The sequence below is a fragment of the Colossoma macropomum genome, unplaced genomic scaffold (genome assembly GCF_904425465.1).
Source record: "Colossoma macropomum unplaced genomic scaffold, Colossoma_macropomum, whole genome shotgun sequence".
NCBI classification, from domain to species: Eukaryota; Metazoa; Chordata; class Actinopteri; order Characiformes; family Serrasalmidae; genus Colossoma; species Colossoma macropomum.
This window is the reverse complement of record NW_023494789.1, coordinates 41,824,029-41,848,440: the sequence shown is the minus strand read 5'-3', so window position 1 is coordinate 41,848,440 and position 24,412 is coordinate 41,824,029. Positions and strand designations below refer to the sequence as shown.

The 24,412-nt window shown below is 37.5% G+C and overlaps 1 protein-coding gene across 1 annotated transcript; it reads right to left on the bottom strand.

Annotated features, from left to right (window-relative positions):
- Nucleotides 1-17,855: 17,855 nt before the first annotated feature.
- On the bottom strand, nucleotides 17,856-24,281 carry LOC118807656 (membrane-spanning 4-domains subfamily A member 4A-like). Its single transcript, XM_036569691.1, has 7 exons — nucleotides 24,230-24,281; nucleotides 20,860-21,042; nucleotides 20,667-20,777; nucleotides 20,471-20,527; nucleotides 19,990-20,115; nucleotides 18,539-18,651; nucleotides 17,856-17,862 (listed from the first exon to the last, which is right to left on the bottom strand). Exons 2-7 carry the CDS (start codon nucleotides 21,016-21,018, stop codon nucleotides 17,856-17,858), a joined length of 573 nt encoding a protein of 190 aa, XP_036425584.1. The 5' UTR covers nucleotides 21,019-21,042; nucleotides 24,230-24,281.
- Between the last annotated feature and the right edge of the window lie 131 nt (nucleotides 24,282-24,412).

Sequence of the window (24,412 nt, the reverse complement as noted above, 5' to 3'; positions counted from 1 at the left end):
TATGAAATATGTATTGAGGTATGTATTGACTTTGGCTTATGAGCCCACATCCTTGGTGTAATTCTACAAGATATAATTGGATTTTTTATTTTTATGTGAGCTAGCTGAGGCTGACACTGCTCACTGCCAGAGGCTTAGACAGCACATAAAGGAACAGTAAAAACAGTGAAAATAAATTTAAATTACTGTAATTCTACCTCTGTTAGCTGCAGTGAATTTTCAATGAGACAGCTAATCTTTAAGAATACATAATTAATGAAATGCTTCACCCACTGGTGCTACCAATGAATAAAACTGGTATGAATTGCTTTGGCATCTACTTTCATTTATTATTAAGAGCATCATCATTTTGGGGGATGTTTATCTTTGACTAAACCTAAAAGACCCAAAGTCATCCCATGGTGTCAGTCTTTATTGACCAGGATGAGGCCTGTGCTTTTCACTGATGGTCTTCTTCCACAAATGTGAATCAATAGGCGAAAGATTTTGTGCTGCGTGTCAGCCGAGATCATTACTGTAGCGAAACCTCTGCAAAACAGAATTGCATAATGACATAATTTCTTAATGTGCAGTCCATAGCAGGCCAGGAGCATCAGAGCATTGCATTATGTTCCCTGATTTAACTCATACAGGGATTCATAATTAGCTGATGGGGCAGCTCAGTAAGAATGATACATAAAGTGACACATATGATACAAAATATTCCTAAACTGGAATGCAAATGTGACCACTTGGCATAGTGGGTGCAAGAATAAATCAAATCAAATCAAATCAAATTTATTTGTATAGCGCTTTTTACAACTGATGTTGTCACAAAGCAGCTTCACAGAAATCCGTTTAGAACAAAGTTTCAACATGAACTGTAAATCCTCCAGGTGAGCAAGCCAGGGGCGACAGTGGCAAGGAAAAACTCCCTCAGTTGAGGAAGAAACCTTGGGAGGAACCAAGGCTCACATGGGGGGACCCATCCTCCTCTGGTCAAACTACCTACAAAATTATTATTCTACTAATATTAATAGTAGTAGTAGTAATAGTTAGGAGGTAGTAATAGTTAGGAGACTTCAGTGTAGAGTGGGCAGCCAGTCCAAGGCAGGTGGCGGTGACTGGGTTGTGGGTAACTGGTCTGAAGCGGGTAGCCGGAGAGCTCTACAAACAATCATCCAGCAGTGTCCGGCCGGACAGGTGGGCAGTCGTTTTCTCGGAAGAAAGGTAGGGAAATGGAGTTAGTTTAGTTCTGTAAGTTAGTTTAGTTCTGTAGTTCTGAATAACCCTTTGGTAATGTTTTACTTGAACAGTGATACTTAACATTGACATAACTATGCCTTTAACATGTCATATTGTCACTTTTGGGACAAAACCATCTCCATTTTTTTTATTTTCTGACAAAATCTGAAAAAGCCAGCTGCTCTTCATATTGTGTCAAAATTTTATGATGAATGGAACAGTAGAAATGGTCCAAAATTCCTTGGAAAAAATACTTCAACATTGATTTCCATTAAAAATTAAGAGCATTTTTCCCTTTTCTGTAAAATTACCATTTGAAGATACAAGATGCCGCAATGTTTTAAGTCATGATGGCTAACTATGCAATTAGCTGTGACATAAACTGTCATGACATCAAACATTACAGCATCTATAATGAGAATTACAGCATTAATTGAAACATGAAATCTGTCCTGATAACCTATGACATCTGCTATGACATGTTTACAACAAGGTAATGCCAATGTTAAAAAGCAGTATTCGAGTAAAGAGTTGTCAAAAATGTATTTTACTGATGTGGGGTGAGGTGGAGTCTGTAGCAATGACTGTAATAAAAGAAGTGAAATTTTAACTTAAATAAGAAAGTTAAACTGCCTGCTTATGATGATGTTATGATACCCTAACACATCACAAGAACTGCAGTACACTTCTTACCTCCATGGACATTAAGCTGATACTTATTATCGGAATAAACGTAAACTTAAACTTACCTGAGGTCCAGGGGAATCCACGTGAGGTGGGATCCAGGTTGCACGTACCTGTTAAAGAGAGAAGACGATGTTAAATAATGCTAGTTTGTCCATACTGTTTATATGGCCATAGTGTGTATGTATGTAATATATAGGGGTATTGTTTGTTTCCTTGTCACCCCTAGATCTGAACAGTGGTATGACCCAGATCCAATGTGGAAGGGGCTGCCAGTTTAAAAGGCAAAAGGGACTATAGAGGAGTAAGTTCCTTTGTGATTTGAGAAGGTCTGTGTGGCTTCACAATCTCAGATCTGTTTGAGCAGAATTGCACTAGTTCTATTTGGAGAAATGACTGCCGGATGCTGACTTAGGGGAGTGTGTGGAGTCATTTATATACAAGTTTGGTTTTAAACTTTTCCTCACCAGTGCAAATATTTTTGTGTGTGTAGTTGCAATAAACTTCAGAGCACTGGGAAATGGAGACCTGATGTCACCCCACCACAACACCATCTATAGTATATATATATATATATATATATATATGTATACTATAGATGTACATTAGTCTTGAGTGTACATCACCATGTGCATGTCTCTGACTAAGCCGGTAATTTTGGTGTTAGTCCCTCTCTCGCGTTCTGGTTTCTTGGGTATCTCTCGCCATAAGTGCCTTTTTGGTGACTGCATTCCCCTTTTGTTTTTTTAAATCTCTCTTTAGTTTGAAGATGGTGCTCTGGTGTTTCTTCTGTTTGGCCTTAATCTCCCCTCTTTTGTTTATCAACTCTCCTATGAAACTCTTATCAGCATTGCTGTGATAGCTCAGTGGTAATGCACTTGCACACCCCAACCCCCGCCCCCCCAATAAAAATGTCATGAGTTGAACTTTGAACTTGTTTATCTACTTTTCCACGTTCTCAAATCTGTACTGCTCTGCACTTGAGTCCACCCCAAAGCATTCTGCTATCTGAACAAGGGAACCGCAATTTCGATCCCAGCTGGGTGTAAACCAGCCTTCATTCTACAGTTCTAGCTATGGATGGCTGTGGCCTCAATGGGGGTTGAACTCATGCTGGATGATAGGGCCAATGCTTAGAAGGTTGTGCTGCTTGGGGGCTCATCAACAAATCGTTACTTCATTATGCCACTCATACGTCATCCTCTAATGGCCCTCGTTGTTAAAGATAAAGGTTTCTTAATGGTTCCTGGCTTATATGTTTGTAAGTGGCATCTCTCCAAAGACCTCTTTTTGGTACCCTTTACTTGTGAGAGCCCAGCTCAGAAAAAATAGACAATCCTATTGGTCTAGTTATCTCCAGCGTCTCTACAGCAATGTCCATGAAATCTGTGGTCCATGGAGAGGCTAATACTTATTGGTCTGTCTTTGTGCCACTGATCCTTTTTTCTTCTTGTGGTTAAAGGACAATTTCTACTCAGAGGGAATCAAGTGTGAAAATGTCCTTTGACATCCACTGAAAATTCAAACTCCTTTTATGAAAAGGTTGTCTGAAAGGTTTCTGTGATCAATCTGCCTGACCATCAGAGCAAGACTAAACCTTTTTTTCTGATATGAGACCTCTTGCACTTCTAAAGTCTTTCCATTATGGAAAATCGATAATCAACCACCTCCTTCAAAAACTTTTTGTGAGACAACTCTATAAGACAACCTCAAGTAACCTGTTCTTTGGCAAGTATCAATATATTCAGGAAAGTATGGAATTTAGCAGGTGCTTATCACAGATATTGTATCAGTATGCAGTGCACAGCTCTGGCCATCTCTGCCAAGCTTTGTTGTGAACTTTCTAAACCAGGTTTTCAAAAGTTGGCACTGTGAGAAGTTGGGCCCATCTGACCTGTACTAGATAAATCCTGTTCTATATAAATCACAGAGAAAGAGGATGGACATAAATACTCACAGAGAGTGGCACCCTATACACCTGTAATTTATTCAAACTCTCACAGATGGCCCAGACAAAAAGAACCCAAATATCAGCGTTATACCACAAGACTGACTCAATAACAATAACAACATTTCACATGGCCAGGTCTGATAGCAGGTTTTCTTAAAAAATATTGTTACTCTAAAAACTACACACACTGCAGATTAATACTGGATTAAAGTGATGCCAAGGCACCCTACACTATACCAATAAGAGTCCTTGGGCAAGACTCCTAACACTTCCTTCGCCTACCCGTGTAAAATGATCAGATTTTTCAAATGATGATCAAAAACTTTGGGTAAGAGCGTCTGCCAAATGCCATAAATAAATAAATAAATAAAAAAAATCAACAAATAAACAAAGAAGCCAATTTGGCCACCCCTAACTGCCCCCCTCCAAAACAAAAGGTGCACTTTTATTTTTTTTTGCCTTGAAATTCAAGCAACTTGAATTTAGCAACTTCTCATCTAAAACTCTAAGAAATATATCCATATAGTAAAGATAAATCAGTATAATTGCCATAATGAACGTTATCATAATTATCTTACATATGGTTTATTGCATTCCAATATCCCCAGCTGAGCCCGTCTGGCCGACACTATCAGCAAACACGTTGCTGGTCTTGCGGTACCAGAAGTGATCTTGTAATGAAAAAACTCTTTGAGGAAAACCTTGTAAAACTTTGGGTGCTGGATTGTGCCACCTCAAAAGGGTACACTTCCTCTAAAACCCACTCAGATATTTCCTCTAGTCTGGGCTCTTTTAACATCACAAAAACATTGGTCAGCTAAAACCTTTTTTTTTCCTCTCACAGAAGGTCATGTTTATTTTTACCACTTATAATCTGTTCTCTGCATACTTGGCACACATCTACAACCCCATTTCCAAAGAAGTTAGGACACTGTGCAAAATGTAAATAAAAACAAAATGCAATGATATGCAAATCATTAAAACCCTATATTTAATTGAAAATTCTACAAAGACAACATATCAAATGTTGAAACTAAAAAATGTCATTGTTTTTTGAAAAATATATGCCCGTTTTGAATTTGATGCCAACAACACATTCCAAAAAGTTGGGACAGGTGCATGTTTACCACTGTGTTTCATCTACTCTTCTTTTAACAACACTCTGTAAGTGTTTGGGAACTGAGGAGACCAATTGCTGTAGTTTTGAAAGTAAAATCTTTTCCCATTCTTGTTTTATATAGGATTTTAGCTGTTCATCAGTTTGGTGGCTCATTTGTTGTATTTTTCATTTCCTAATGCACCAAATGTTATCAGTGGTGACAGGTCTGGACTGCAGACAGACCAGTTTAGCAACCAGACTCTTTTAATACGGAGCCATGCTGTTGTAATACATGCAGAATGGGGTTTGACATTGTCTTGCTGAAATAATCAAGGCCTTCCCTGAAAAAGATGTTGTCTGAACGGCAGCATATGCTGCCAAAACCTGTATATATCATTCAGCATTAATGGTGACTTCACAGGTGTGCACATCACCCATGCCATGTGCACTAATGCACCCCTATACCATCATGAATACTGGCTTTTGAACTGTGCACGATAACAAGCTGAGTGGTCTTTAGCCCGGAGGACACAGTGTCCATGATTTCCAAAAAGAATTTCAAAATTTGATTTGTCGGACCACAGAACACTTTTCCACTTTGCCTTCCACTTTTAAATGAGCTCGGGCCCAGAGAAGGTGGCAGCATCTCTGGATCCTGTTTATATATGGTTTCTTCTTTGCGTTTTAGAGTTTTAACTTGCATTTGTGGATGCAGTGCTGAACTGTTTTCACAGACAGTGATTTTCAGAAGTGTTTCTGAGTCCATGCGGTGATTTCCACTACAGAATCATGTCTGTTTTTAATGCAGTGCTGCCTGAGGGCCCAAAGATCATGGCCAGCAAATACTGGTTTTTCGGCCTTGTTCCTTGCATACAGAGATTTCTCCAGATTCTCTGAATCTTTTAATGATATTATGTACTGTAGACGATTGAAAAGCAAAAGTTTTTCCTATTTTATGTTGAGAAACATTCTTCTTGAACTATTACACTATTTGCCCATGCAGTCTTTCACAGAGTGGTGAACGCCTCCTCATCTTTACTTCTGAAAGACTCAGCCTCTCTGGGATGCTTTTTATACCCAGTCATGTTACTGACCTGTTGCCAATCAACCGCCAGGTGTTTTTTTTAGCCTTACACAACTTTACCAGTCTTTTGTTGCCCTGTCCCAACTTTTTTGGAACATGTTGTTGGCATCAAATTCAAAATGGGCATATATTTTTCAAACAACAGTAAAAAAATTCTCAGTTTCAACATTTGATATGTTGTCTTTCTACCATTTTCAATGAAATACAGAGTTTAAATGATCTGCACATCATTGCATTTTGTTTTTATTTACATTTTGTGTCCCAACTTTTTTGGAAATGGGGTTGTAGACACTTAACTGTGAGAGTTAAGTTATCCATGCTAGCTTACATCACATCCATTAGCTAATGGCAGGCATGTTGAATGTTGGACAATTTTGATGAGTGCTCCAGCACCCCCTGCCTTGAGCTTCTCCCCCACAAAGCATTGGATTGGTTTAGAAATTTTACTCTTAGTTTGTTCTTGCTCTTCTAAGTCTACATTTGCACTCATAGTTTGGCCAAAATTTCTCATAGTTGGCCCCAGATGATGTCAGTTGTGCTTCTGAGGGAGTCAGGTTGGGCTTTTCTACTTTTGTTTCTTTTGTTTTGTGGAGGAAAGTTAGTTAGAGGAGGTATATCCTAAGTCTCTGTTGCTTTGGGCTGAGACCACTCCTGAACCTTTAGCTTCCACAATCTACAGTAAAGCTCATGAGACAATAATGCATGTTTGAGTGTGATTTGTCTGGCAGGTTGCTGCTGGAAAGTTGGGGAAGACATTTTTTATGTTGCCACTTACCCTAGATGGGTCATAACATAGTATAGTCCAAGAGTGTACATGCACACGTACAGGACTGCAGAGTTATGTAAACATTCTAATATATTACTATATTCTTGTTTTGACACACTGGAAAAAAGGTATTTTAAATTACTTAATAAATATATTTCAATGGAAATGAATGAATGATATGCATAACTTGAAATTTCATCTTTGATGACAAGTCAACATTTATAGAAGTGTTTTATTGTATTTAAATGCTTTATTGTGTGAGTTGTTTAGGACTGTTTGATATGCAGAAAGCTTATTTGTCCATTTTATCTTGGCACGACTGTCTTTGTGGGGAGGTGTCAATTTTTTTTTTTACAGCAGGGAGTTCTCACCCCTCCTCTTTCACCCCTCATTACTCACTAGCAACATTTCACACACAGATAGACAACAGAGGTCTAGGTCCTCTAATCACAGAGTTACAGGGAGCACATATTTATCTGATTACCTTAATTAAAAATATCAGAAATGTTTTCCGTTGTTAAAGATGGAATGGCCACTAGGGGGCTTCTAACCTCTGTCATCTACATGTTACAGGACAGTTTTTGCTTTCTGTACTGCATGCTTGACATTTTCCTTCAGTATCTCAGGTCAGCATCTGTTTTTCTGATAAGCAGGGCATCATGTCTGTTCCTGTCTAGCATAGCAGGGTTCAGAATCAAAGGTGGAATCTGGGTCTGTGCCTCCCTGTGGTGACTGCCTTGAGCACTGCACAGCTAATCAAATGACTTCAGCCTGTACTGGCCACAAATGGTGACTCAAATCATCTGTCTATTACGGCTGACACGAAAGGTTCCTAATAAGTGTGTCTGCCTGCTCCTCACTGGCTCACTGTTCTCCTTTTGATGAAACACACTTGCATCCCTCACCGACCTCCTGCTGAGCGAGAACAAGCAGAAAACTTCCTTTCCTCTGAAAGTCATGAACCATTTCTGGAGATAATGATTAAAATTCAGGGAACGCAGGGTCTTCCGCCTCTGCACTTGTCAAAGCCTGCTTCTGACACGCGTGATCAGCATGTGATGGGAGCTGATAGGCTCAGATTGAGATCGCAATCACAAGTTAGATGCTATTTTCTTCAGCACTCACAGCGAAAGCCAGAGGCTACGCCAGAAAGGCGAGAGGCAGCAGAAGCAGCGAGGGATCATCATCTGTCTACAGCTCTGTCTATCTGTCTGTTAAGCTTCTGACACAACATTCTCCAGCAAAGATTATACTCTCAGAGTTGGGCAAAAGAACTGTCAAGCCAGTTGGATTCATATGAAAGAGAAGAGCATACATTTCAATCATCACACAGGTAGGTTACACCATGATTCTCCAAAGAATCCAAGATTCTACTACAAATCCCAGTGCTCTGCAAAATACACCAACAATCATCAACAAACACACCATCAAACCCAAAGTTTCATCATTCCAGAAAACTAGCATTCTATTACAAAATTTCTTCAGTTGCCTCTTTCTGCAGTCCCTCTAGAGGTCATGTTGCTTCTAATATGGACTTAGATAGCAATGAGAGGGGTGGCACTAAAGGAGAGGGGTGAGAACCCTCTGCTCTGAAAACTATTCAAACCACTCCACAAAGACAGCTGTGTTGAGATAAAACAGATAAGAGCAGCTTTCTTCACATCAAACAATCCTGTACAACTGACACAGTAAACACACAGCATTTGAACACAATAAAAACACCTTTATGACTGTTCACTTCTTTGGTCACCTATGAAGATGGAAATCCAATTAGATTCTGGTTTCGTAAATCATACACTTTGAAATATTTAAATGTTTTCCAACAACATTATTGGAGTAAAAATGTATAGTTCAACTGAAGGAGTTCACAAACAGGTGTAAATGGCATGTTGTGGTTGATGAGATAAAAACAATCTCTAAAATTCTTAAGCTAAAATACATTCTTCCACAGTTTCCAACAAACACCATCATTCTTCTACAGTTCCCAACAAACATCAATTTTCAACAGTTCCCAGCAAACACCAACATTTTTCTATAGTTCCCAACAAACACCACCATTCTTCTACAGTTTCCCACAAACACCATCATTCTTCCACAGATTCCAACAAACACCATCATTCTTCCACAGTTCCCAACAAACACCATTTTTCTACAGTTCCCAGCAAACACCAACATTTTTCTATTGTTCCCAACAAACACCACCATTCTTCTACAGTCTCCAAAAAACACCATCATTCTTCTACAGTTCCCAACAAACACCACCATTCTTCTACAGTCTCCAAAAAACACCACCATTCTTTTACAGTTTCCAACAAACACCATCATTCTTCTACAGTTCCCAACAAACACCATAATTTTTCCACAGTTCCCAACAAACACCACCATTCTTCTACACTTCCCAACATACACCACCATTCTTCTATAGTTCCCAACAAACACCATCATTCTTCTACAGTTCCCAACAAGCACCATCATTTTCCTACAGTTCCCAACAAACACCACCATTTTTCTACAGTTCCCAACAAACATAATTCTTCTACAGTTCCCAACAAACACCATCATTCTTTCTACAGTTCACAATAGTTCCTACAGTTCCCAACAAACACCATTTTTCAACAATTCCCAGCAAACACCAACATTTTTCTATAGTTCCCAACAAACACCACCATTCTTCTACAGTTCCCAACAAACACCACCATTCTTCTACAGTTCTCAACAAACACCATCATTTTTCCATAGTTCCCAACAAACACCACCATTCTTCTACAGTTCCCAACATACACCATCATTCTTCTATAGTTCCCGACAAACACCATCATTCTTCTACAGTTCCCAACAAACACCACAATCCTTCTGTGGTTCCCAACAAACACCATCATTTTCCTATACTTCCCAACAAACATCATTAACCTTCTGCAGTTCTCAAAAAACAGTAATTTTTCTACACTTCCCAACAAACACCATCATTCTTCTACAGTTCCCAACAAACACCATTCTTCTACAGTTCCCAACAAACACTATCATTCTTTCTACAGTTCCCAATAGTTCCTACAGTTCCCAACAAACACAATTTTCAATAGTTCCCAACAAACACTATCATTTTTCTACAGTTCCCAACAAACATAATTCTTCTACAGTTCCCAACAAACATCATTAACCTTCTGCAGTTCCCAAAAAACAGTCATTTTTCTATACTTCCCAACAAACACCATCATTCTTTCTACAGTTCCCAATAGTTCCTACAGTTCCCAACAAACACTATTTTTCAACAGTTCCCAGCAAACACCAACATTTTTCTATAATTCCCCACAAACACCACCATTCTTCTATAGTTCCCAACAAACACCACCATTCTTCTACAGTTCCCAACAAACACCACCATTCTTCTACAGTTCTCAACAAACACCATCATTTTTCCATAGTTCCCAACAAACACCACCATTCTTCTACAGTTCCCAACATACACCGTCGTTCATCTATAGTTCCCGACAAACACCATCATTCTTCTACAGTTCCCAACAAACACCACAATCCTTCTGCGGTTCCCAACAAACACCATCATTTTCCTATACTTCCCAACAAACCCCACCATTTTTCTACAGTTCCCAAGAAACACCATCATTTTTCTATAGTTCCCAACAAACATCATTAACCTTCTGCAGTTCCCAAAAAACAGTAATATTTCTATACTTCCCAACAAACACCATCATTCTTCTACTATTCCCAACAAACACCATTCTTCTACAGTTCCCAACAAACACCATCATTCTTTCTACAGTTCCCAATAGTTCCTACAGTTCCCAACAAACATCAATTTTCAATAGTTCCCAGCAAACACCAACATTTTTCTATAGTTCCCAACAAACACCACCATTCTTCTACACTTCCCAACAAACACAACAATCCTTCTGCGGTTCCCAACAAGCACCATCATTCTTCTACAGTTCCCAACAAACACCATTCTTCTACAGTTCCCAACAAACATAAACATTTTCTACAGTTCCCAACAAACACTATCATTCTTTCTACAGTTCCCAATAGTTCCTACAGTTCCCAACAAACACTATTTTTCAACAGTTCCCAGCAAACACCAACATTTTTCTATAGTTCTCAACAAACACCACCATTCTTCTACAGTTTCCAACAAACACCACCATTCTTCTTCAGTTCCCAACAAACACCATCATTCTTCTACAGTTCCCAACAAACACCATCATTTTTCCACAGTTCCCAATAAACACCATCATTTTTCTTCAGTTCCCAGCAAACACCATCATGCTTCTTCAGTTCCCAACAAACACCATCATTCTTCTGCAGTTCCCAACAAACACCATCATTTTTCCACAGTTCCCAATAAACACCATCATTCTTCTACACTTACCAACATTCTTACCCAACATTCTTTTTTCTTTCTTTTTTTGTTCATTTAATTTTATTGCACTTTGATTTCATTGACTCATTGCTCAGAAACATTATTTTTTATTTATATCATTTTTTTTTCCTTCAAAAAATGCAAAATATGAATCAGCTGTTTTAGAAATATGTGTGTGGGTATCTGATGTGATGTGCAGGTCTAATACTGCTCTCTATGCTGTATAACAATGAAGTGTCTCTGTTTGTTGAGATGTTCTACATTGTGAAGTTTAGTTCTGTTCTTGTTTCACAGCTCCAGCTCTAAAATAGTGGATGTGAGGAAACACTTTCTCTAAAACTCCCATTAGGCTGCAGTCTAGTCATGTCTCAGCTGTGTGTATGTGTGTGTGTGTGTGTGTGTGTGTGTGTGTGTGTGTGTTTGGAATGTATTCAGGTAGAGAGTTTGTCCTCCTGCTGCTGTATTACTGTCTCTGCTGAAGGACTTGACCTGCTTTAAACTCAGTTTAACTTCATGCGCACAATAGAACAGCATAAATGAATGCTCGATTCTGCTGACAGTGGAGCAACAAAAATGGTAAACAAATGGAAAATAGAGGTCTCTGGACCAGGACATTATTGGTCAAGCTGCTGTGAAAAAGAATGTAAAAAGAATTTTAAATCAATAAAAAAACTTGCTTATCATTGCTGCCATAACCCAACCTCATACTGCAGAATTGGTAAGTCTGGAGGAGAAAAAAACATTCTTAACTTATGTGTTTGTTTATATAATGAGATTTTATTCCATATTTCATCCTAACTTTGGATTATTTCTGTTGTTCTTTTTGTCAAAAGATGTTTACACAAAGTAAAGAGCAACTGGTGTTTTGAAATGGTGTAAAACAAATAAAAATGAAATTCAAGGATATTAAATGAATATGACAATAATGTTCTACTCTCTAACATTGGATGTATGGTTCTAGGGAAAACAAATGAACTCATATAGAACCTGTACATTATGCCGAGGTTCTTTAAAGAGCCCATATTCTACATTTTTCTCATATTTAATTTTTCCCAGAGGCCTTGCCCTGTTTCTACATGACCTTTTTCCAGTTTCCTTTTAGCCTTTGTTACTGTGACTTCTTTATGTCTTTAAAGCTTATTCCTTTGACACTGTATTGTATTTAAAAGAAAATTGGTTGTATGTTATTGAAAACACTGATTCCAAACTTTTGAACAGCACATTCTTAAAAAAAGAAGGTTCTTCAAAGATTCTTTAGTAAAGACAATTGTTCTATATAGAACCATGCACACAAAAAGAACCACTTGCATGCTTAAATGGTTCTTTGTATGGTGAAATTGTTCTTCAGATTGATGGAGAATATTTTGTATAGGGTATATATTGTATAGAATCTTTTTGAAAATGGTTCTATATAAAAGGGTTCTGTTACTTTTGCATAGCAGTGGGTACTCCAGGTCAAAAAGTAAAAACCCTGCCCAGGATTTTGTTCCAACTGCTTGACTTCTCTAATTTGCTCAAACTAGCAGCAAAGGTGTTCAGGCAGTTGGAACAAAATCCTGGGGGGGATTTTGTTCTTAACCCTTTAAGCAAGTCAAGTCAAGTCAAGAGGCTTTTATTGTCATTCCATCTATGTACAAGTACACAATGGAGCAAAATCACGCTCCTCCAGGAACAACACGGTGCAACAAGGAACAAAAGTACAAAAGTACAAAATTACAAAGTGCGAACGTGCAGAACGTGCAGACACTGTGCAAACAAAAATTAAGCTAGAGAACAAATAAATACAATAAATTAAACAGACATTAGACACAGTAAACAGACCAGACAGTATAGCACCAATGCAGCACAGATTTCTGGACATGAGGTAGTGGAATAAGGTGCAGACATATTTAACATGCTGTGATCTGTAAGTTACGTCAGATAACGTACATATACACAGCAGTTACTGGAGTAGTAAAAACAACTACAATTACTGAGGTAGTAAAACTGTTTCTGAGGTAGTAAACAGTGTAAACACAGTATTGGCAGCAATGTTCCAGATAGATAGTGCAGGTAGAGCGTCAAAAGAGGTCGGGGTTTGTTTATGGTTCTGTGTAACATCATTCTCTTTATCAAAGAACCCTTGAAGTACCATCTTTTTAAGAGTGTAGTGTAGGTTGAATAATCTTATAATAATCTCAAGAAAAGATTAAAATCTTACAATAACCTCATAATAAGAAATATTCAGCTTACTGTCTACATTCCAGGTGTTTTCACTTGGCTGGATATGTTTTGTGTTTTGTAGAAGATACACAGTAGCCTCATACTGGTTCCACAGACTGAATGAGCAGAACACTGGGCAGAAAACACTGCTGTGGATGTAATGATGAAAATGCTAATGTTATCACACTGTTACACAGTCACTTCTGTACAATGGAGAGAGTTATCCAACATGGAGCGATGAGAGCGCACAATGCTGTGATTTCACAGCTGCCTTCAGGTGCCGCTGTCTGTGTTTATCTACAAGAGGAACATCTGCTATGACACCAAATGAGCATTACGATTCCTGTTAGCGAGAGGAACAGGCTGGCAGTCAGACGTGTAAATTATTTTTTTAATTAAACGCGAAAGTATTTTACAATCTAGCGAATGTCTGCTCAGGGGACTGATGTGTGAGTGTCATTTGAAAATGTGAAGAACTACACAATGTCTTAGTTGAGGAGAGAGAGAGAGAGCGAGAAAGACAGCAAAACACTCCATTAAAATAGCCAATACTAGGAGTGAATGAGCTCCCTGGCATGGGTCAGATACAACAGCAAAAGCAGACAACAGCAGTCAGTAATCGGGGTTATTAGTGACCCCAACACTGCAACTCATTCTGCTGCACATCCGCAATTTCGCTGGCTGGGAAGCCACAAAAATGCTCCATCAGAAAGGCTACTTACTGCGGCTTTCCCAGGAGCAGTATGGACTTATAACATACACTCTCCTTTGTAATCACAGCCACATGCCTGAGGACAGACATCATGATGAGATGAACTGGACCACATGGTGCGCAATTAAAAACATCCATTCTGGGGGGCTGCATAGCTTCACCATGACCTAATGAGATAGGCCATTGCCCCACTGTATACTTTGGCTTTTGCAGAAACCAGAACCCTGGATATTTCAATTAACCTACCCAAGCTCCACCCACAAATGCATTCTTTCAATACAGAATCCTGGTAAAATGCCATTCAATACAATGGAAACAGTAGAACATGTTCATATCACAATACCTGCATTTAGAGTCAGTTATTCATTCAAGCTAATGAGAAACTGTAGAACAGACTCAGTTTATATCACAATATCTACATTTAGAACCAGTTATTCAATCAACCTAATGAGAAACTGTAGAACAGTCTCAGTTTATATCACAATACCTACATTTAGAGCCATTTATTCATTCAACCTACTGATAAGGAGATGCTGACAAGTCTAGCATCTCCTGTAAACTCACCATGTGCTTCCGTGTGGTTTCACTGGATGCAAAATAACTGATGATGGGAACTTGTGGCTTTGAAAATACTGACAACATGGAAAAATATGGGGAAAAAAGTTTTGATCTTTTCAACGTTTCACAGGAAAAAAACATCCATGAAATGTGTGGCATTCTAATGAATAGTGTAGGGAACATTCTCGAAAGTTCTAGAAATCTTAAAAGATTTTATACCTTGATACGCAGGCTTGGTGGGCAGTCTTGGTTCATTCACTGGATCCCACAGAATGCTACTGTGTCCAGTGTTGTGTGATATTTGGACAATTTAAGAAACCAGAAACAAATCCTTTGTTAAGAATTCTCACATAAACTGAGTCTGCATTAACCCTATCAAACGTAACATTGTCAGTGTTTCATTCAGAGACTTTTTTCACCTTTGTTTAATTGAAATCTGCCCCATCTGCCTCTACAGTGTTATCTCTTACTGTATAAAAGAAGCTCAGTGCTGCCTTTATTGTGTGATGCACCAGTTTCTGAGCGAGTGTGTGTACACATACAGAATACAATTCACATTGCTATGGAAATGCTTTTCTTTGTTTTGTTTCATCAGAGTAACAATGAACACTACAAAAATGAAATCTTAGCATCTCATGGTTAGTCTATATATCTAACATAAGAAATGATGTGTGAAAAAATCTAAATTCTATGCCAGTGAAGTATCTGCCAGGTAAAATGTCTTAGAACAAGTAACAAACATCTAGGAATACACAGAATAATCTAATCTAATGTAATCTGAACCAATGTAATCAAGAAATTTAAAATGAGATATATTGGATATTTGGACTAGATTGAAGATGCTATCATTTTTGCAGTGTATTCATGTGTGGAAATTTGAAAAAAATGGCAATTTGTGACAACATAAAATAACACTTATGAAGCTATCAACATAAATGTGACAACAGCATTGAGAAATCACCTTATTATTAGAGAAAAGTGGATTTAAAGACAGAAACTGGTGCCTTTTTGGCTCACAATTAAATAGCTAAGATTATACTGAGTAATGTTGAGTACTTTATCTGAGCCATGTGAGCAGAATATGAGCACCAAGTCTATCAAAAGTAAAATCAAAAACCCAAAAGGAGTGGAAAAAGTTGAGTGTACTTAGAAACCAGCAAAAAGCAAGTACAAATGAGCTATGCTAATGATATGTTAACGAATGAGCACCTTGCATTAGCATATCTTCTTTCTTTTATGTCTGTTTTCATCCATCTGGAATTTGCAACATAATGAGAAGCAGCCAAACTTCAGGAAGCCCTGAGGTGAATGGAAGCAGAAAAGAAAACAAAGAAATACAGAGAGGTCCCCCTTCATTTTCCTCATTTTAACCTCTTCTGACCTTTGGAGCAGCCGTCCAACACTAATGAAAAAGCAAAGCTTTGGGCTTTGTTGGGTCCAGACTCGGGCCTTGGGGTCTGCTGCATTATTCAGTGTGGTAGATAAGGAGAGAGAGAGACGGAGAGAGAGAGCTGCTGAACCCTCACCATGCGGCTTAACCTTCAGCAGTGAAGGCCAGCGGAGGTGCGTCTTTGGGGATCGAGGCTGTAACTCAGCCTGCTGCACAACAATAGAAGGCTAAGGCAGCACGGATGAATGTCAATGAGGAAACAGACTGATAAAGATATGTGTATGTGTATGTGTTTGAGAGAGTGACAAGGAGAGAGAGAGAGAGAGAGAGAGAGAGAGAGAGAAGGTAAGAGAGGCAGAAAGGGAGACTGAGTCTGTTTAATATTTATTTGTATGGCACTTTTCATTTAGTTACAAAATGTCAACGTGCTGGAGCCTCTCTCTGTACGCCCCCTAGTGGCCATTCCACCACTGGAAGGGAAATTTACTCAGATTTTGTTAAGTAATGTAATCAAACAAGAATTTTTCTAGTAACTCTGCTATTACACAACTTTACCAGCCTTTTGTTGCTCCTGTCTCAACTATTTTGGAACGTGTTGGTGTCATATTCAAAATGGGCATATATTTTACAAAAAAAGAATAAAATTTCTCAGTTTCAACATTTGATATGTTATCTTTGTACTATTTTCAATGAAGTACAGGGTTTAAATGATTTGCATATCATCATATTTTTTTTATTTATGTTTTGCACAGCATCCCAACTTTTTTGGAAATGGGGTTGTATATTTATTCAAAGCACTTAAGCTTAAAGTTCAAAGTAAATCAGCAGCCTAGTTTTTTTTCTTTTTCATTCTTTTCTGAATAATATCAGGGCCAGAACAAATGTTTCCTTCATTAATAGAATTATTTCACAACAGTCACATTTTTTGCATATTAATTTTAATATGAATAATATTAATATCAGTTGAGATCACAGCCAAAATCAACTAAAACAAAAAATCTGTTTATTAGTAAGCTCATAATTTTTTACTTGTTCACACACACATGCATGTGCACATACACATCTACCCATCCACCCACCAATGTCCACACACAAGCGCACACACAGTAGATCAGCATTAGGAATGTCTTGTCTTTAGAATAATATCAGAACCAAACCACACAGAAGGAAACATAAAGAAATCTTTATTTATCAGCAGAAAACCGATGGAGGTTTTAGTGAAACTGTTTATGTGTGGCTGTGGTTGACTGACCTACATACTCTATTTGCGTCCTCTACAATATTTTGTGTGTAAATTGTGTTTGTGTTTTTCCTGACAGAATTTATGCTAAGTTAGATGTCTGTAAACTATAATTAGTTTAACTTAGAGCCTAATAAAAATAAATGTAGCGTTTAACAGACAGAAATGTAGGACTTTACCATCATTTTTTTATATATTTAGAACTTGAGTGAAAAAACATAACAAAAAATACATTTAGGATTCATCAAAAATACATTACAGGTAAGTTAAAAACTTAAAAGCAAGAAAGGAATCACATAACAGTGATTACATAAAATAGCCAAATTTAGAATTCAGGAGAAATGCATTTAGAATTTAGTAGTGAATGATGATGAATGAACAGAAATGATTTAGGCCTTGGATTTTAGGAGAAAAAATAAGACTTGTAATAAGAAATGTAACTTCAGAACATTAACCGACATAAATCTGCAACACAAAAGAAATTAATTTAGACATACTTTCCTCCTTTAAAATGTATTTTACATTTCTAAACATTTTCATCTAGATTCTGTGCTTCAGTATTGTTGATATCACTCATGACCTGTAAGAGAAAGAACATTTCATGATCATTCAGTTGTCAAATCACATGAAAACTGTGTGACTGCTCACTTACAGCACTACAGAAAGAAAAAGTAAAGTACAGGGTGATTCAAAAAGATTCATCTGATTTCATGCCATATTTTTACAACCGTGAGGCGCCTAGGAACCAATCACATACCAATTGAAAGAGGAGGGTCATAGAGTTTCTGACTGTCACTGGAAGATGGCTCTCTTCAGTCTCTTCAGAGATGGAGACCCCTGAGCAGAAAGTGTTTTGCATTCTTCACTTCACTAAGAGTGAATCCGTCATAACTGTGCAACATGATTTTCATTGATAGTGAACCTCCAACAGTTCAGAGCGTTCGTCGTTGGTTCCACAACTCTGGATGATCTCCGAAATTGCACTGAAAGAACCGTGAGTAAAGTAACACTCGACACGCTCAATCCAGTATGGAATGAATTTGACCACGGCATTGATGTTGTCTGTACAGCTGGAGGAGGTTCATATTGAGCATTTGTAAAATTACATTATAAACTTTTTGCTCAGTTAAACCATTTACAATTTACTGCATTGTTCTGCAATGATTTACAAGTGAAATAAATCATTTTGAAATCGGATGATACTTCTTTGAATCACCCTGTATTTAAAAACACAACAAATATTTAGTTTCACTGACTGGGCATTCAGTGCATCGGTGGCTTGGCAGGCGAATGCAGACGTACAGATGGAGACAATGAGCTCGAGCAGAGAGAACACCAGCAGCACGCCATTGATTCCAAGTGACTGGCCCTGAAAAACATTTACCTGTTAACTGCTGAAAGAGTCCATTTTCCACAAAGCTGAACCCAATGTTAGATGACATATCTCTCACATGAACATTAAATCTCTGATGAAAATAAGTACTTAGAACATTCTACGGCCCGGGATCAACAAAAGCTTCCAGTAAAATAAATTTAATGAAGATTTCCAATCAGCATGAAGATGATGAGTGAATATTTGTGAATTAATAAAATACCCAATGACAGTAATTTGAGTGAAAATAATATGAAATCAAGCCTTGAGTGGTGTTCAGGTTTGTGGGACCCATTATTAATGTTTACCAAAAGAGAAAATTATGTGATTTTTTATTACTTCAACCTCAGATTCCTTGGTCTTTGCTCATTTTCTGTGAACAACATATGAAACAACACATTTTTAGTGACTTCACACTGTTCACCCCCCTACACATTTATATTACACATGTAGTGTTGGGGTGAACCTGCAGGGAGTAAAAGTGTGGAGGTGCTTTGTCACTTAACTCTGTTTTCCTCCTACATGGCCTGCTGCTAGTGTGTGTGTGTGTGTGTGTGTGTGTGTGTGTGTGTGTGTGTGTGTGTGTGTGGACAACATGGACAGGCTGCTGACTGGCTACAGCTGCTAAAGGAGAACCTTACGCTGACCACTTGTGATATTTTACCTTTATCTGGCATTTATACCTAAATTGTTATGGCTGTATTGATTTAAATTAAACCAATAATGCGGTGGGCCCACCAGACCACTGATTAACAAAAACACAAACACCACACAAGGCTTAAGAAACATGGCTGAGTGAATTATCTGGTGGCTCACTGCACTCAGAAATAAGATATAATGGCAGGCAAAAGTTTGAACATCCCTTTATTTTTTAATTAAATAAAATTTTAAATACTTTTAACATGTTACATGTGTTAACGTATTTAATTTAAAATAAGTTCACACACCCTCTAAAGAGAACAGCCTTAAATATGGCCTTTAATTTCTTGCTGTGTTTAAAATATTTGGAAAAAAATGCACAGCCCACATTATAATGTGTTAAATTCAGCAAATAAACAGTAATTGTGCCTTAAAATGTGTAAAAGTGTGTTCTCTGTAGAGAATGTGTTCACTTAGAAAATAATAAGGGCTGTTCAAATTTTGCAGACGACTGTACATTGAGATTCTCAATTCAAAATATGTACATCACTTTCAGATGAATAAAGAATATTACATCGACACAATTTGGCAGTTAAACTATAGGACTAATATACACTATTGAATTGGATCAGATCAATACTGCACATCTAGAGCAATTTTACTTAAGAGACACCACCAGATGGAAACTTCACACACTTCGTGGTCTCTGTAGAAACATCTGTAACAATATCGATGAGTTATGGCAATGTCAAACGACAGCAGAACGATGGCTGCTGCTGCAGCCACAGCGCTGATTGTATTCATCGCCAGGGAGCTTCTCACCTACACAAGAGGAGAAACAGACAACAGCATAACATGTGGCAAAGTTACGACAGAGTATAAGCATTCCTATTAACTACTAGAACATTAAAATTCATTTTACATGTTTAAATCACACTCACTGGCCACGTTATTAGAAACACAGTGGGCATCAACAGATGAGCTACAGTCTAACCAGCAAGGTGGGGCTACAATAGAGGGGTTTCTGATAAAGTGGCCATTGAGTAATTGAGTACAAACTTATCATGGAATTTTGTTTTTATTTTTAAGAATTAGACATTGTCTTTCTGAGCACAGTAATTAACAATGAAATGTCACTAATATGTTCAAAAATACACTACATTCTCTGTTTACTTACTAAAGAGGGTTTAGCTTTCTTGTCTGCAGCAATAGACAAAGCACCTGAGGTGATATACTGGCATAAAGAAGAAGAAGAAGAAGAAGAAGAGGAAGAAGAAGAAGAAGGTCGGAAAATGAGAATTTTTCTGTTTTTGTCAAGTTTGAATGAAAAACACAATCCTACAGGAATACAAAGGCTACAAATGATAACCTACAAGACACGATCCCCAGTAAGTGACACCACTATAGGCACCCACACCTGGAAAAAAGACCGTTTTAATAATACCAAACAAGAACGTCATGATCCCGATCATTATCTGGACAGTCTGTGGAGAACAAGAGACAATCAGAGCAAAGTAAACATACCCAGTGTAAATATTAAAGAAAACTAGACCAGAACAGTTTTACCCCCAGTGCCTTTGGCTCTCCTTTCAGAAGTTTTTTAACTGGGCCTCCAGTGGAGACTCCAGTCCCGAGGCCATATTGCTCTGTTCCTCCTGGAACCACTTGGGTTACAATGGTGAAGCCATTTCTTGTGTTTGCAACAGGTACAAAACTGGAGGCCATCCTGAACACAGACCTGTATGAAATCTAATGACAATAAAAAAGAAAGATAAAAGAATCATTTCTTGTGGAAATTTACTGAATTGAATCTGATTTTCCAGCACTGAAAGATGGAAATTTCCCAAATATGAACAGTGAATATTCTCACTTGTTCTGTGATAAATATGGTACTGGAAGAAATAAAATTCCAGAAAGTATGTTTCTTTAGTGACAGTATCTAATGTTTCACACATTTAGGGGTTAGGGTTTGGGGCAGACACCTGCCAATAGAAAGAATCCTATAAATGATGATTTTGTATATATTTAACTTATTACTATCTCCATTCATGCCTTGTGTTTAAATAGATCATAACATAATGCTTGTAAATATCTGAAGTCAGAATACATGTCAAATTATTCTTCATTTATTTTGAGGAAAATACCTTTCACACACATAGGGGACGGGTTGGGAAACACTGAGTTTGATGCATGAAGAAGGGCCATTTTAAATACAGTGTCAGCTGAAAGTGTGAGATGAAACTGTTGATAATGTCTTACCTAAATTTGCATTTCGTACAACAAAATTACCAAAAATTTAGAAAGTTTAATGTTCAATCCACCCAGACCAAAACATGCAGCAGTACATCAGCTAACAAACATGCGATTTGTTGATTATTTGCAAGCATTTTAAGAAACATTGTTGAAAATCAAATTTCATTCAGTTCAGTTCAGCTGTGCTGCCATCTCTTTAGATGCAGAGAAAGCATTCAACAGACTACAATGGGGTATTTTATGGTCTGTGCTTGAAATAATGGAACTGGGTCTTAATTTTTATTAAATTGGTCAAATCTCTGAACGCCAATCCTTCTGCTGTAGTAATAACAGGTAATAAATGCTCACCTACATTTTTAGTTTCTCGTGGCTCTAGGCAAGGCTGTCCACTCTCTCCTCTCTTATTTGCTTTGTCATTTGAGGCCCTGGCCCAAGCAATTTGGCTATCCCCACTTTATGCCAATCACCATTAATAACATTCATCACAACATTTCTTTAGATGCTGAAAACACTTTGCTTTACATTAATAACGTTCCTTAAACACTTTCTTATGTGCTCTCCGTTTTGGATATGTTTTGCAGTCCCTCTGGCTATGAGGTCAATATGAGGTGCGCTTCTCCCTTTAAATGATACCATGAGAGACACAAATCTATCTTTAACTTTTCCTGTAGTACATCACTTTAGGAACCTTGGGGTTGAAATTTATTCATCCCTCCAATTTACAGTTAAGAAAACCTTTACCCAGATATTTACTAGAATGATTTGAGGGAGAGGAGTCATTTACCTAATACTCCTTAAACTCAGTATTAATAACTAATATTCTTCCTAGAGACAATTTTATAAGTTCTATGATTCCATCATCTCTTTTTTTAAGTTTCTGGGACAAACTCTAATCTAGTATCTCAGCCTATTTATGGAAAGGCAAGAGATCTCAAATTAAACTTGCTACCCTTCAGTGTAATAAAACAGATGGAGGACTTTCTCATCCTAATTTCACATTGTATTCTTACTCCTTTGCTCTTCATCCTTTTTCAGTTTGGATCAATTCAGATACTCAAACCCCCTGGTGGCCTGTTGAAGAAAGCCTGGCTGTTTCACGCAGATTACGAGATCTCATTCCTATAAAGCGACATAAACTGAGGCAAGGTCCACTCATTAGCAATGTACTCTTAACATGGTGGATAATAGAAAAACTAACCAAAACCACAATCAGTATCACAAGTGTTCCCCAATTTTTCAGAATTTTAAATTACTTACTGCCAACAAGCCTTTCTTCTTTCCACAATGGCAACAAAAGGGAATACATGTTCTGGATGATATTTTTATTGATTCAGGTCTTCAGACATTCCAAGACTTACAAGCATTTTATAGAATACTGGGTTTTTCATTGTTTCTCTAACTTTGCCTTTGCTTTGTCATGAAGGCATGCAGCGTTCCTCGGGGCTCCACTTTACCTTTACACCCATTAAATAAACTATTTTCTGCTAGCACAGGAACTAGAGGAAGAACTAACTACTAAATGGGAAAAAGAGCTAAAAAGTGCTCAGGGTCAGATCAATTGACAAACTGTATGGGAGAACATCACATCGGCCTCTAAAAGTCCTAACCACCAGCTTATTCATCTTAATTTTATCCACATATCCTATTTAACTCCCAATGCTACCATATGCACCTTATTCCATCTCCTCTTTGTATTTTTTGTCCTGATGGTAGATATGGTACATTTTTACATATGTACTGTAAGTGTTTAAATGTGCATAGGTTTTGGACTAAAGTTTCTTTTACATTATCAGACATTCTCAATAAAACTATTCCAAGGACAGTCCAAAGTTCTAAATGTAACTTAAAATATGCTGAAAAGTGTTTGTGGTTGTCTGGTCTCGCGGCCACAGAAAAATATTAGGTAAATTATTGTGAAATCTGTTTTATTTCTAGCAGCGTCACTGTATGATTACAGCTAGTATTATTTTTGTTATACTGTATTGGTTTGATTTGTATTACTTGTCAAATATTACTTATCAAGGGATTTTTTTAATCAATGGTAAATTAATGTGTAGGGAGTAGTCGGGGGCTGACGCTCCATTTTGTTGCTACTTTTTTCAGCCCATTGTATTTGATATTAAATTGGAGCTTATCTTAAAAATAAAAGCATTTGATCAGAAAAACTATGCGGACATGAGCAGAGGAGGTGTCACTTACAAAATCAACAAAAAATTAAATTTGACCGGTGTGCCCAAATTCTTGCATAAGACGATATGAACAAAATTAATTTGATGAATGTAGTTGGATGTTGATGTTTTTCTGTTGAAACTTTGACATAAATAGGCATTAAAAAAGATTAAAAACATTTTTGGGAGACTTTTCTGAACAAGAATATCTTTTTTTTGATCTCATAGTAGAGTTAAAGGAAATATCTTTAGGATTTGGATTTTTAAAATTATAAATATAAATGTGTTTCACAACATTTTTTCAATCAATTTCAAAATGAAATCACTTTATAACTATAGTTTGCTGGCTTAAATAATAAAGACATTTGTTAGCAAAATAGTATTTTGATCTGATACACACACACACACACACACACACACACACACACACACACACACAAATGCAGTAAATCAGCACTAGAAACTTTTTTGAATAATATTAGAACCAAAACAAAACATACTAAAATACTGTTTACCTGGAGTTGAAGTCTGCTGCTCTTAGTTCAGTGCTCTGCATCTGGAAGAAACCACTGCAGGGTTTGGAAAGGAAATACAGAGCGGTTTTTGTGGGAGGGGGCTGTGGCTGACTGACCTAAATGTGGCTAGCCAGGCCTCCCCCAATCAAACACTGATATTTGTTTTTTTTAGGCAGTGACAAT

Bases quoted from the DNA above. Each gene is read 5' to 3' on its own strand.
- LOC118807656 (XM_036569691.1), bottom strand. From the start codon at position 21,018: ATGGCCTCCAGTTTTGTACCTGTTGCAAACACAAGAAATGGCTTCACC. The intron at 20,528-20,666 runs GTAGGTTATCAT...TCTTTATGCCAG, and splicing joins CTTACTGGGGATCGTGTCTT to TATATCACCTCAGGTGCTTT. The intron at 18,652-19,989 runs GTGTGTGAAGTT...AATGTTTTTCAG, and splicing joins GTTTCTACAGAGACCACGAA to GGCCAGTCACTTGGAATCAA.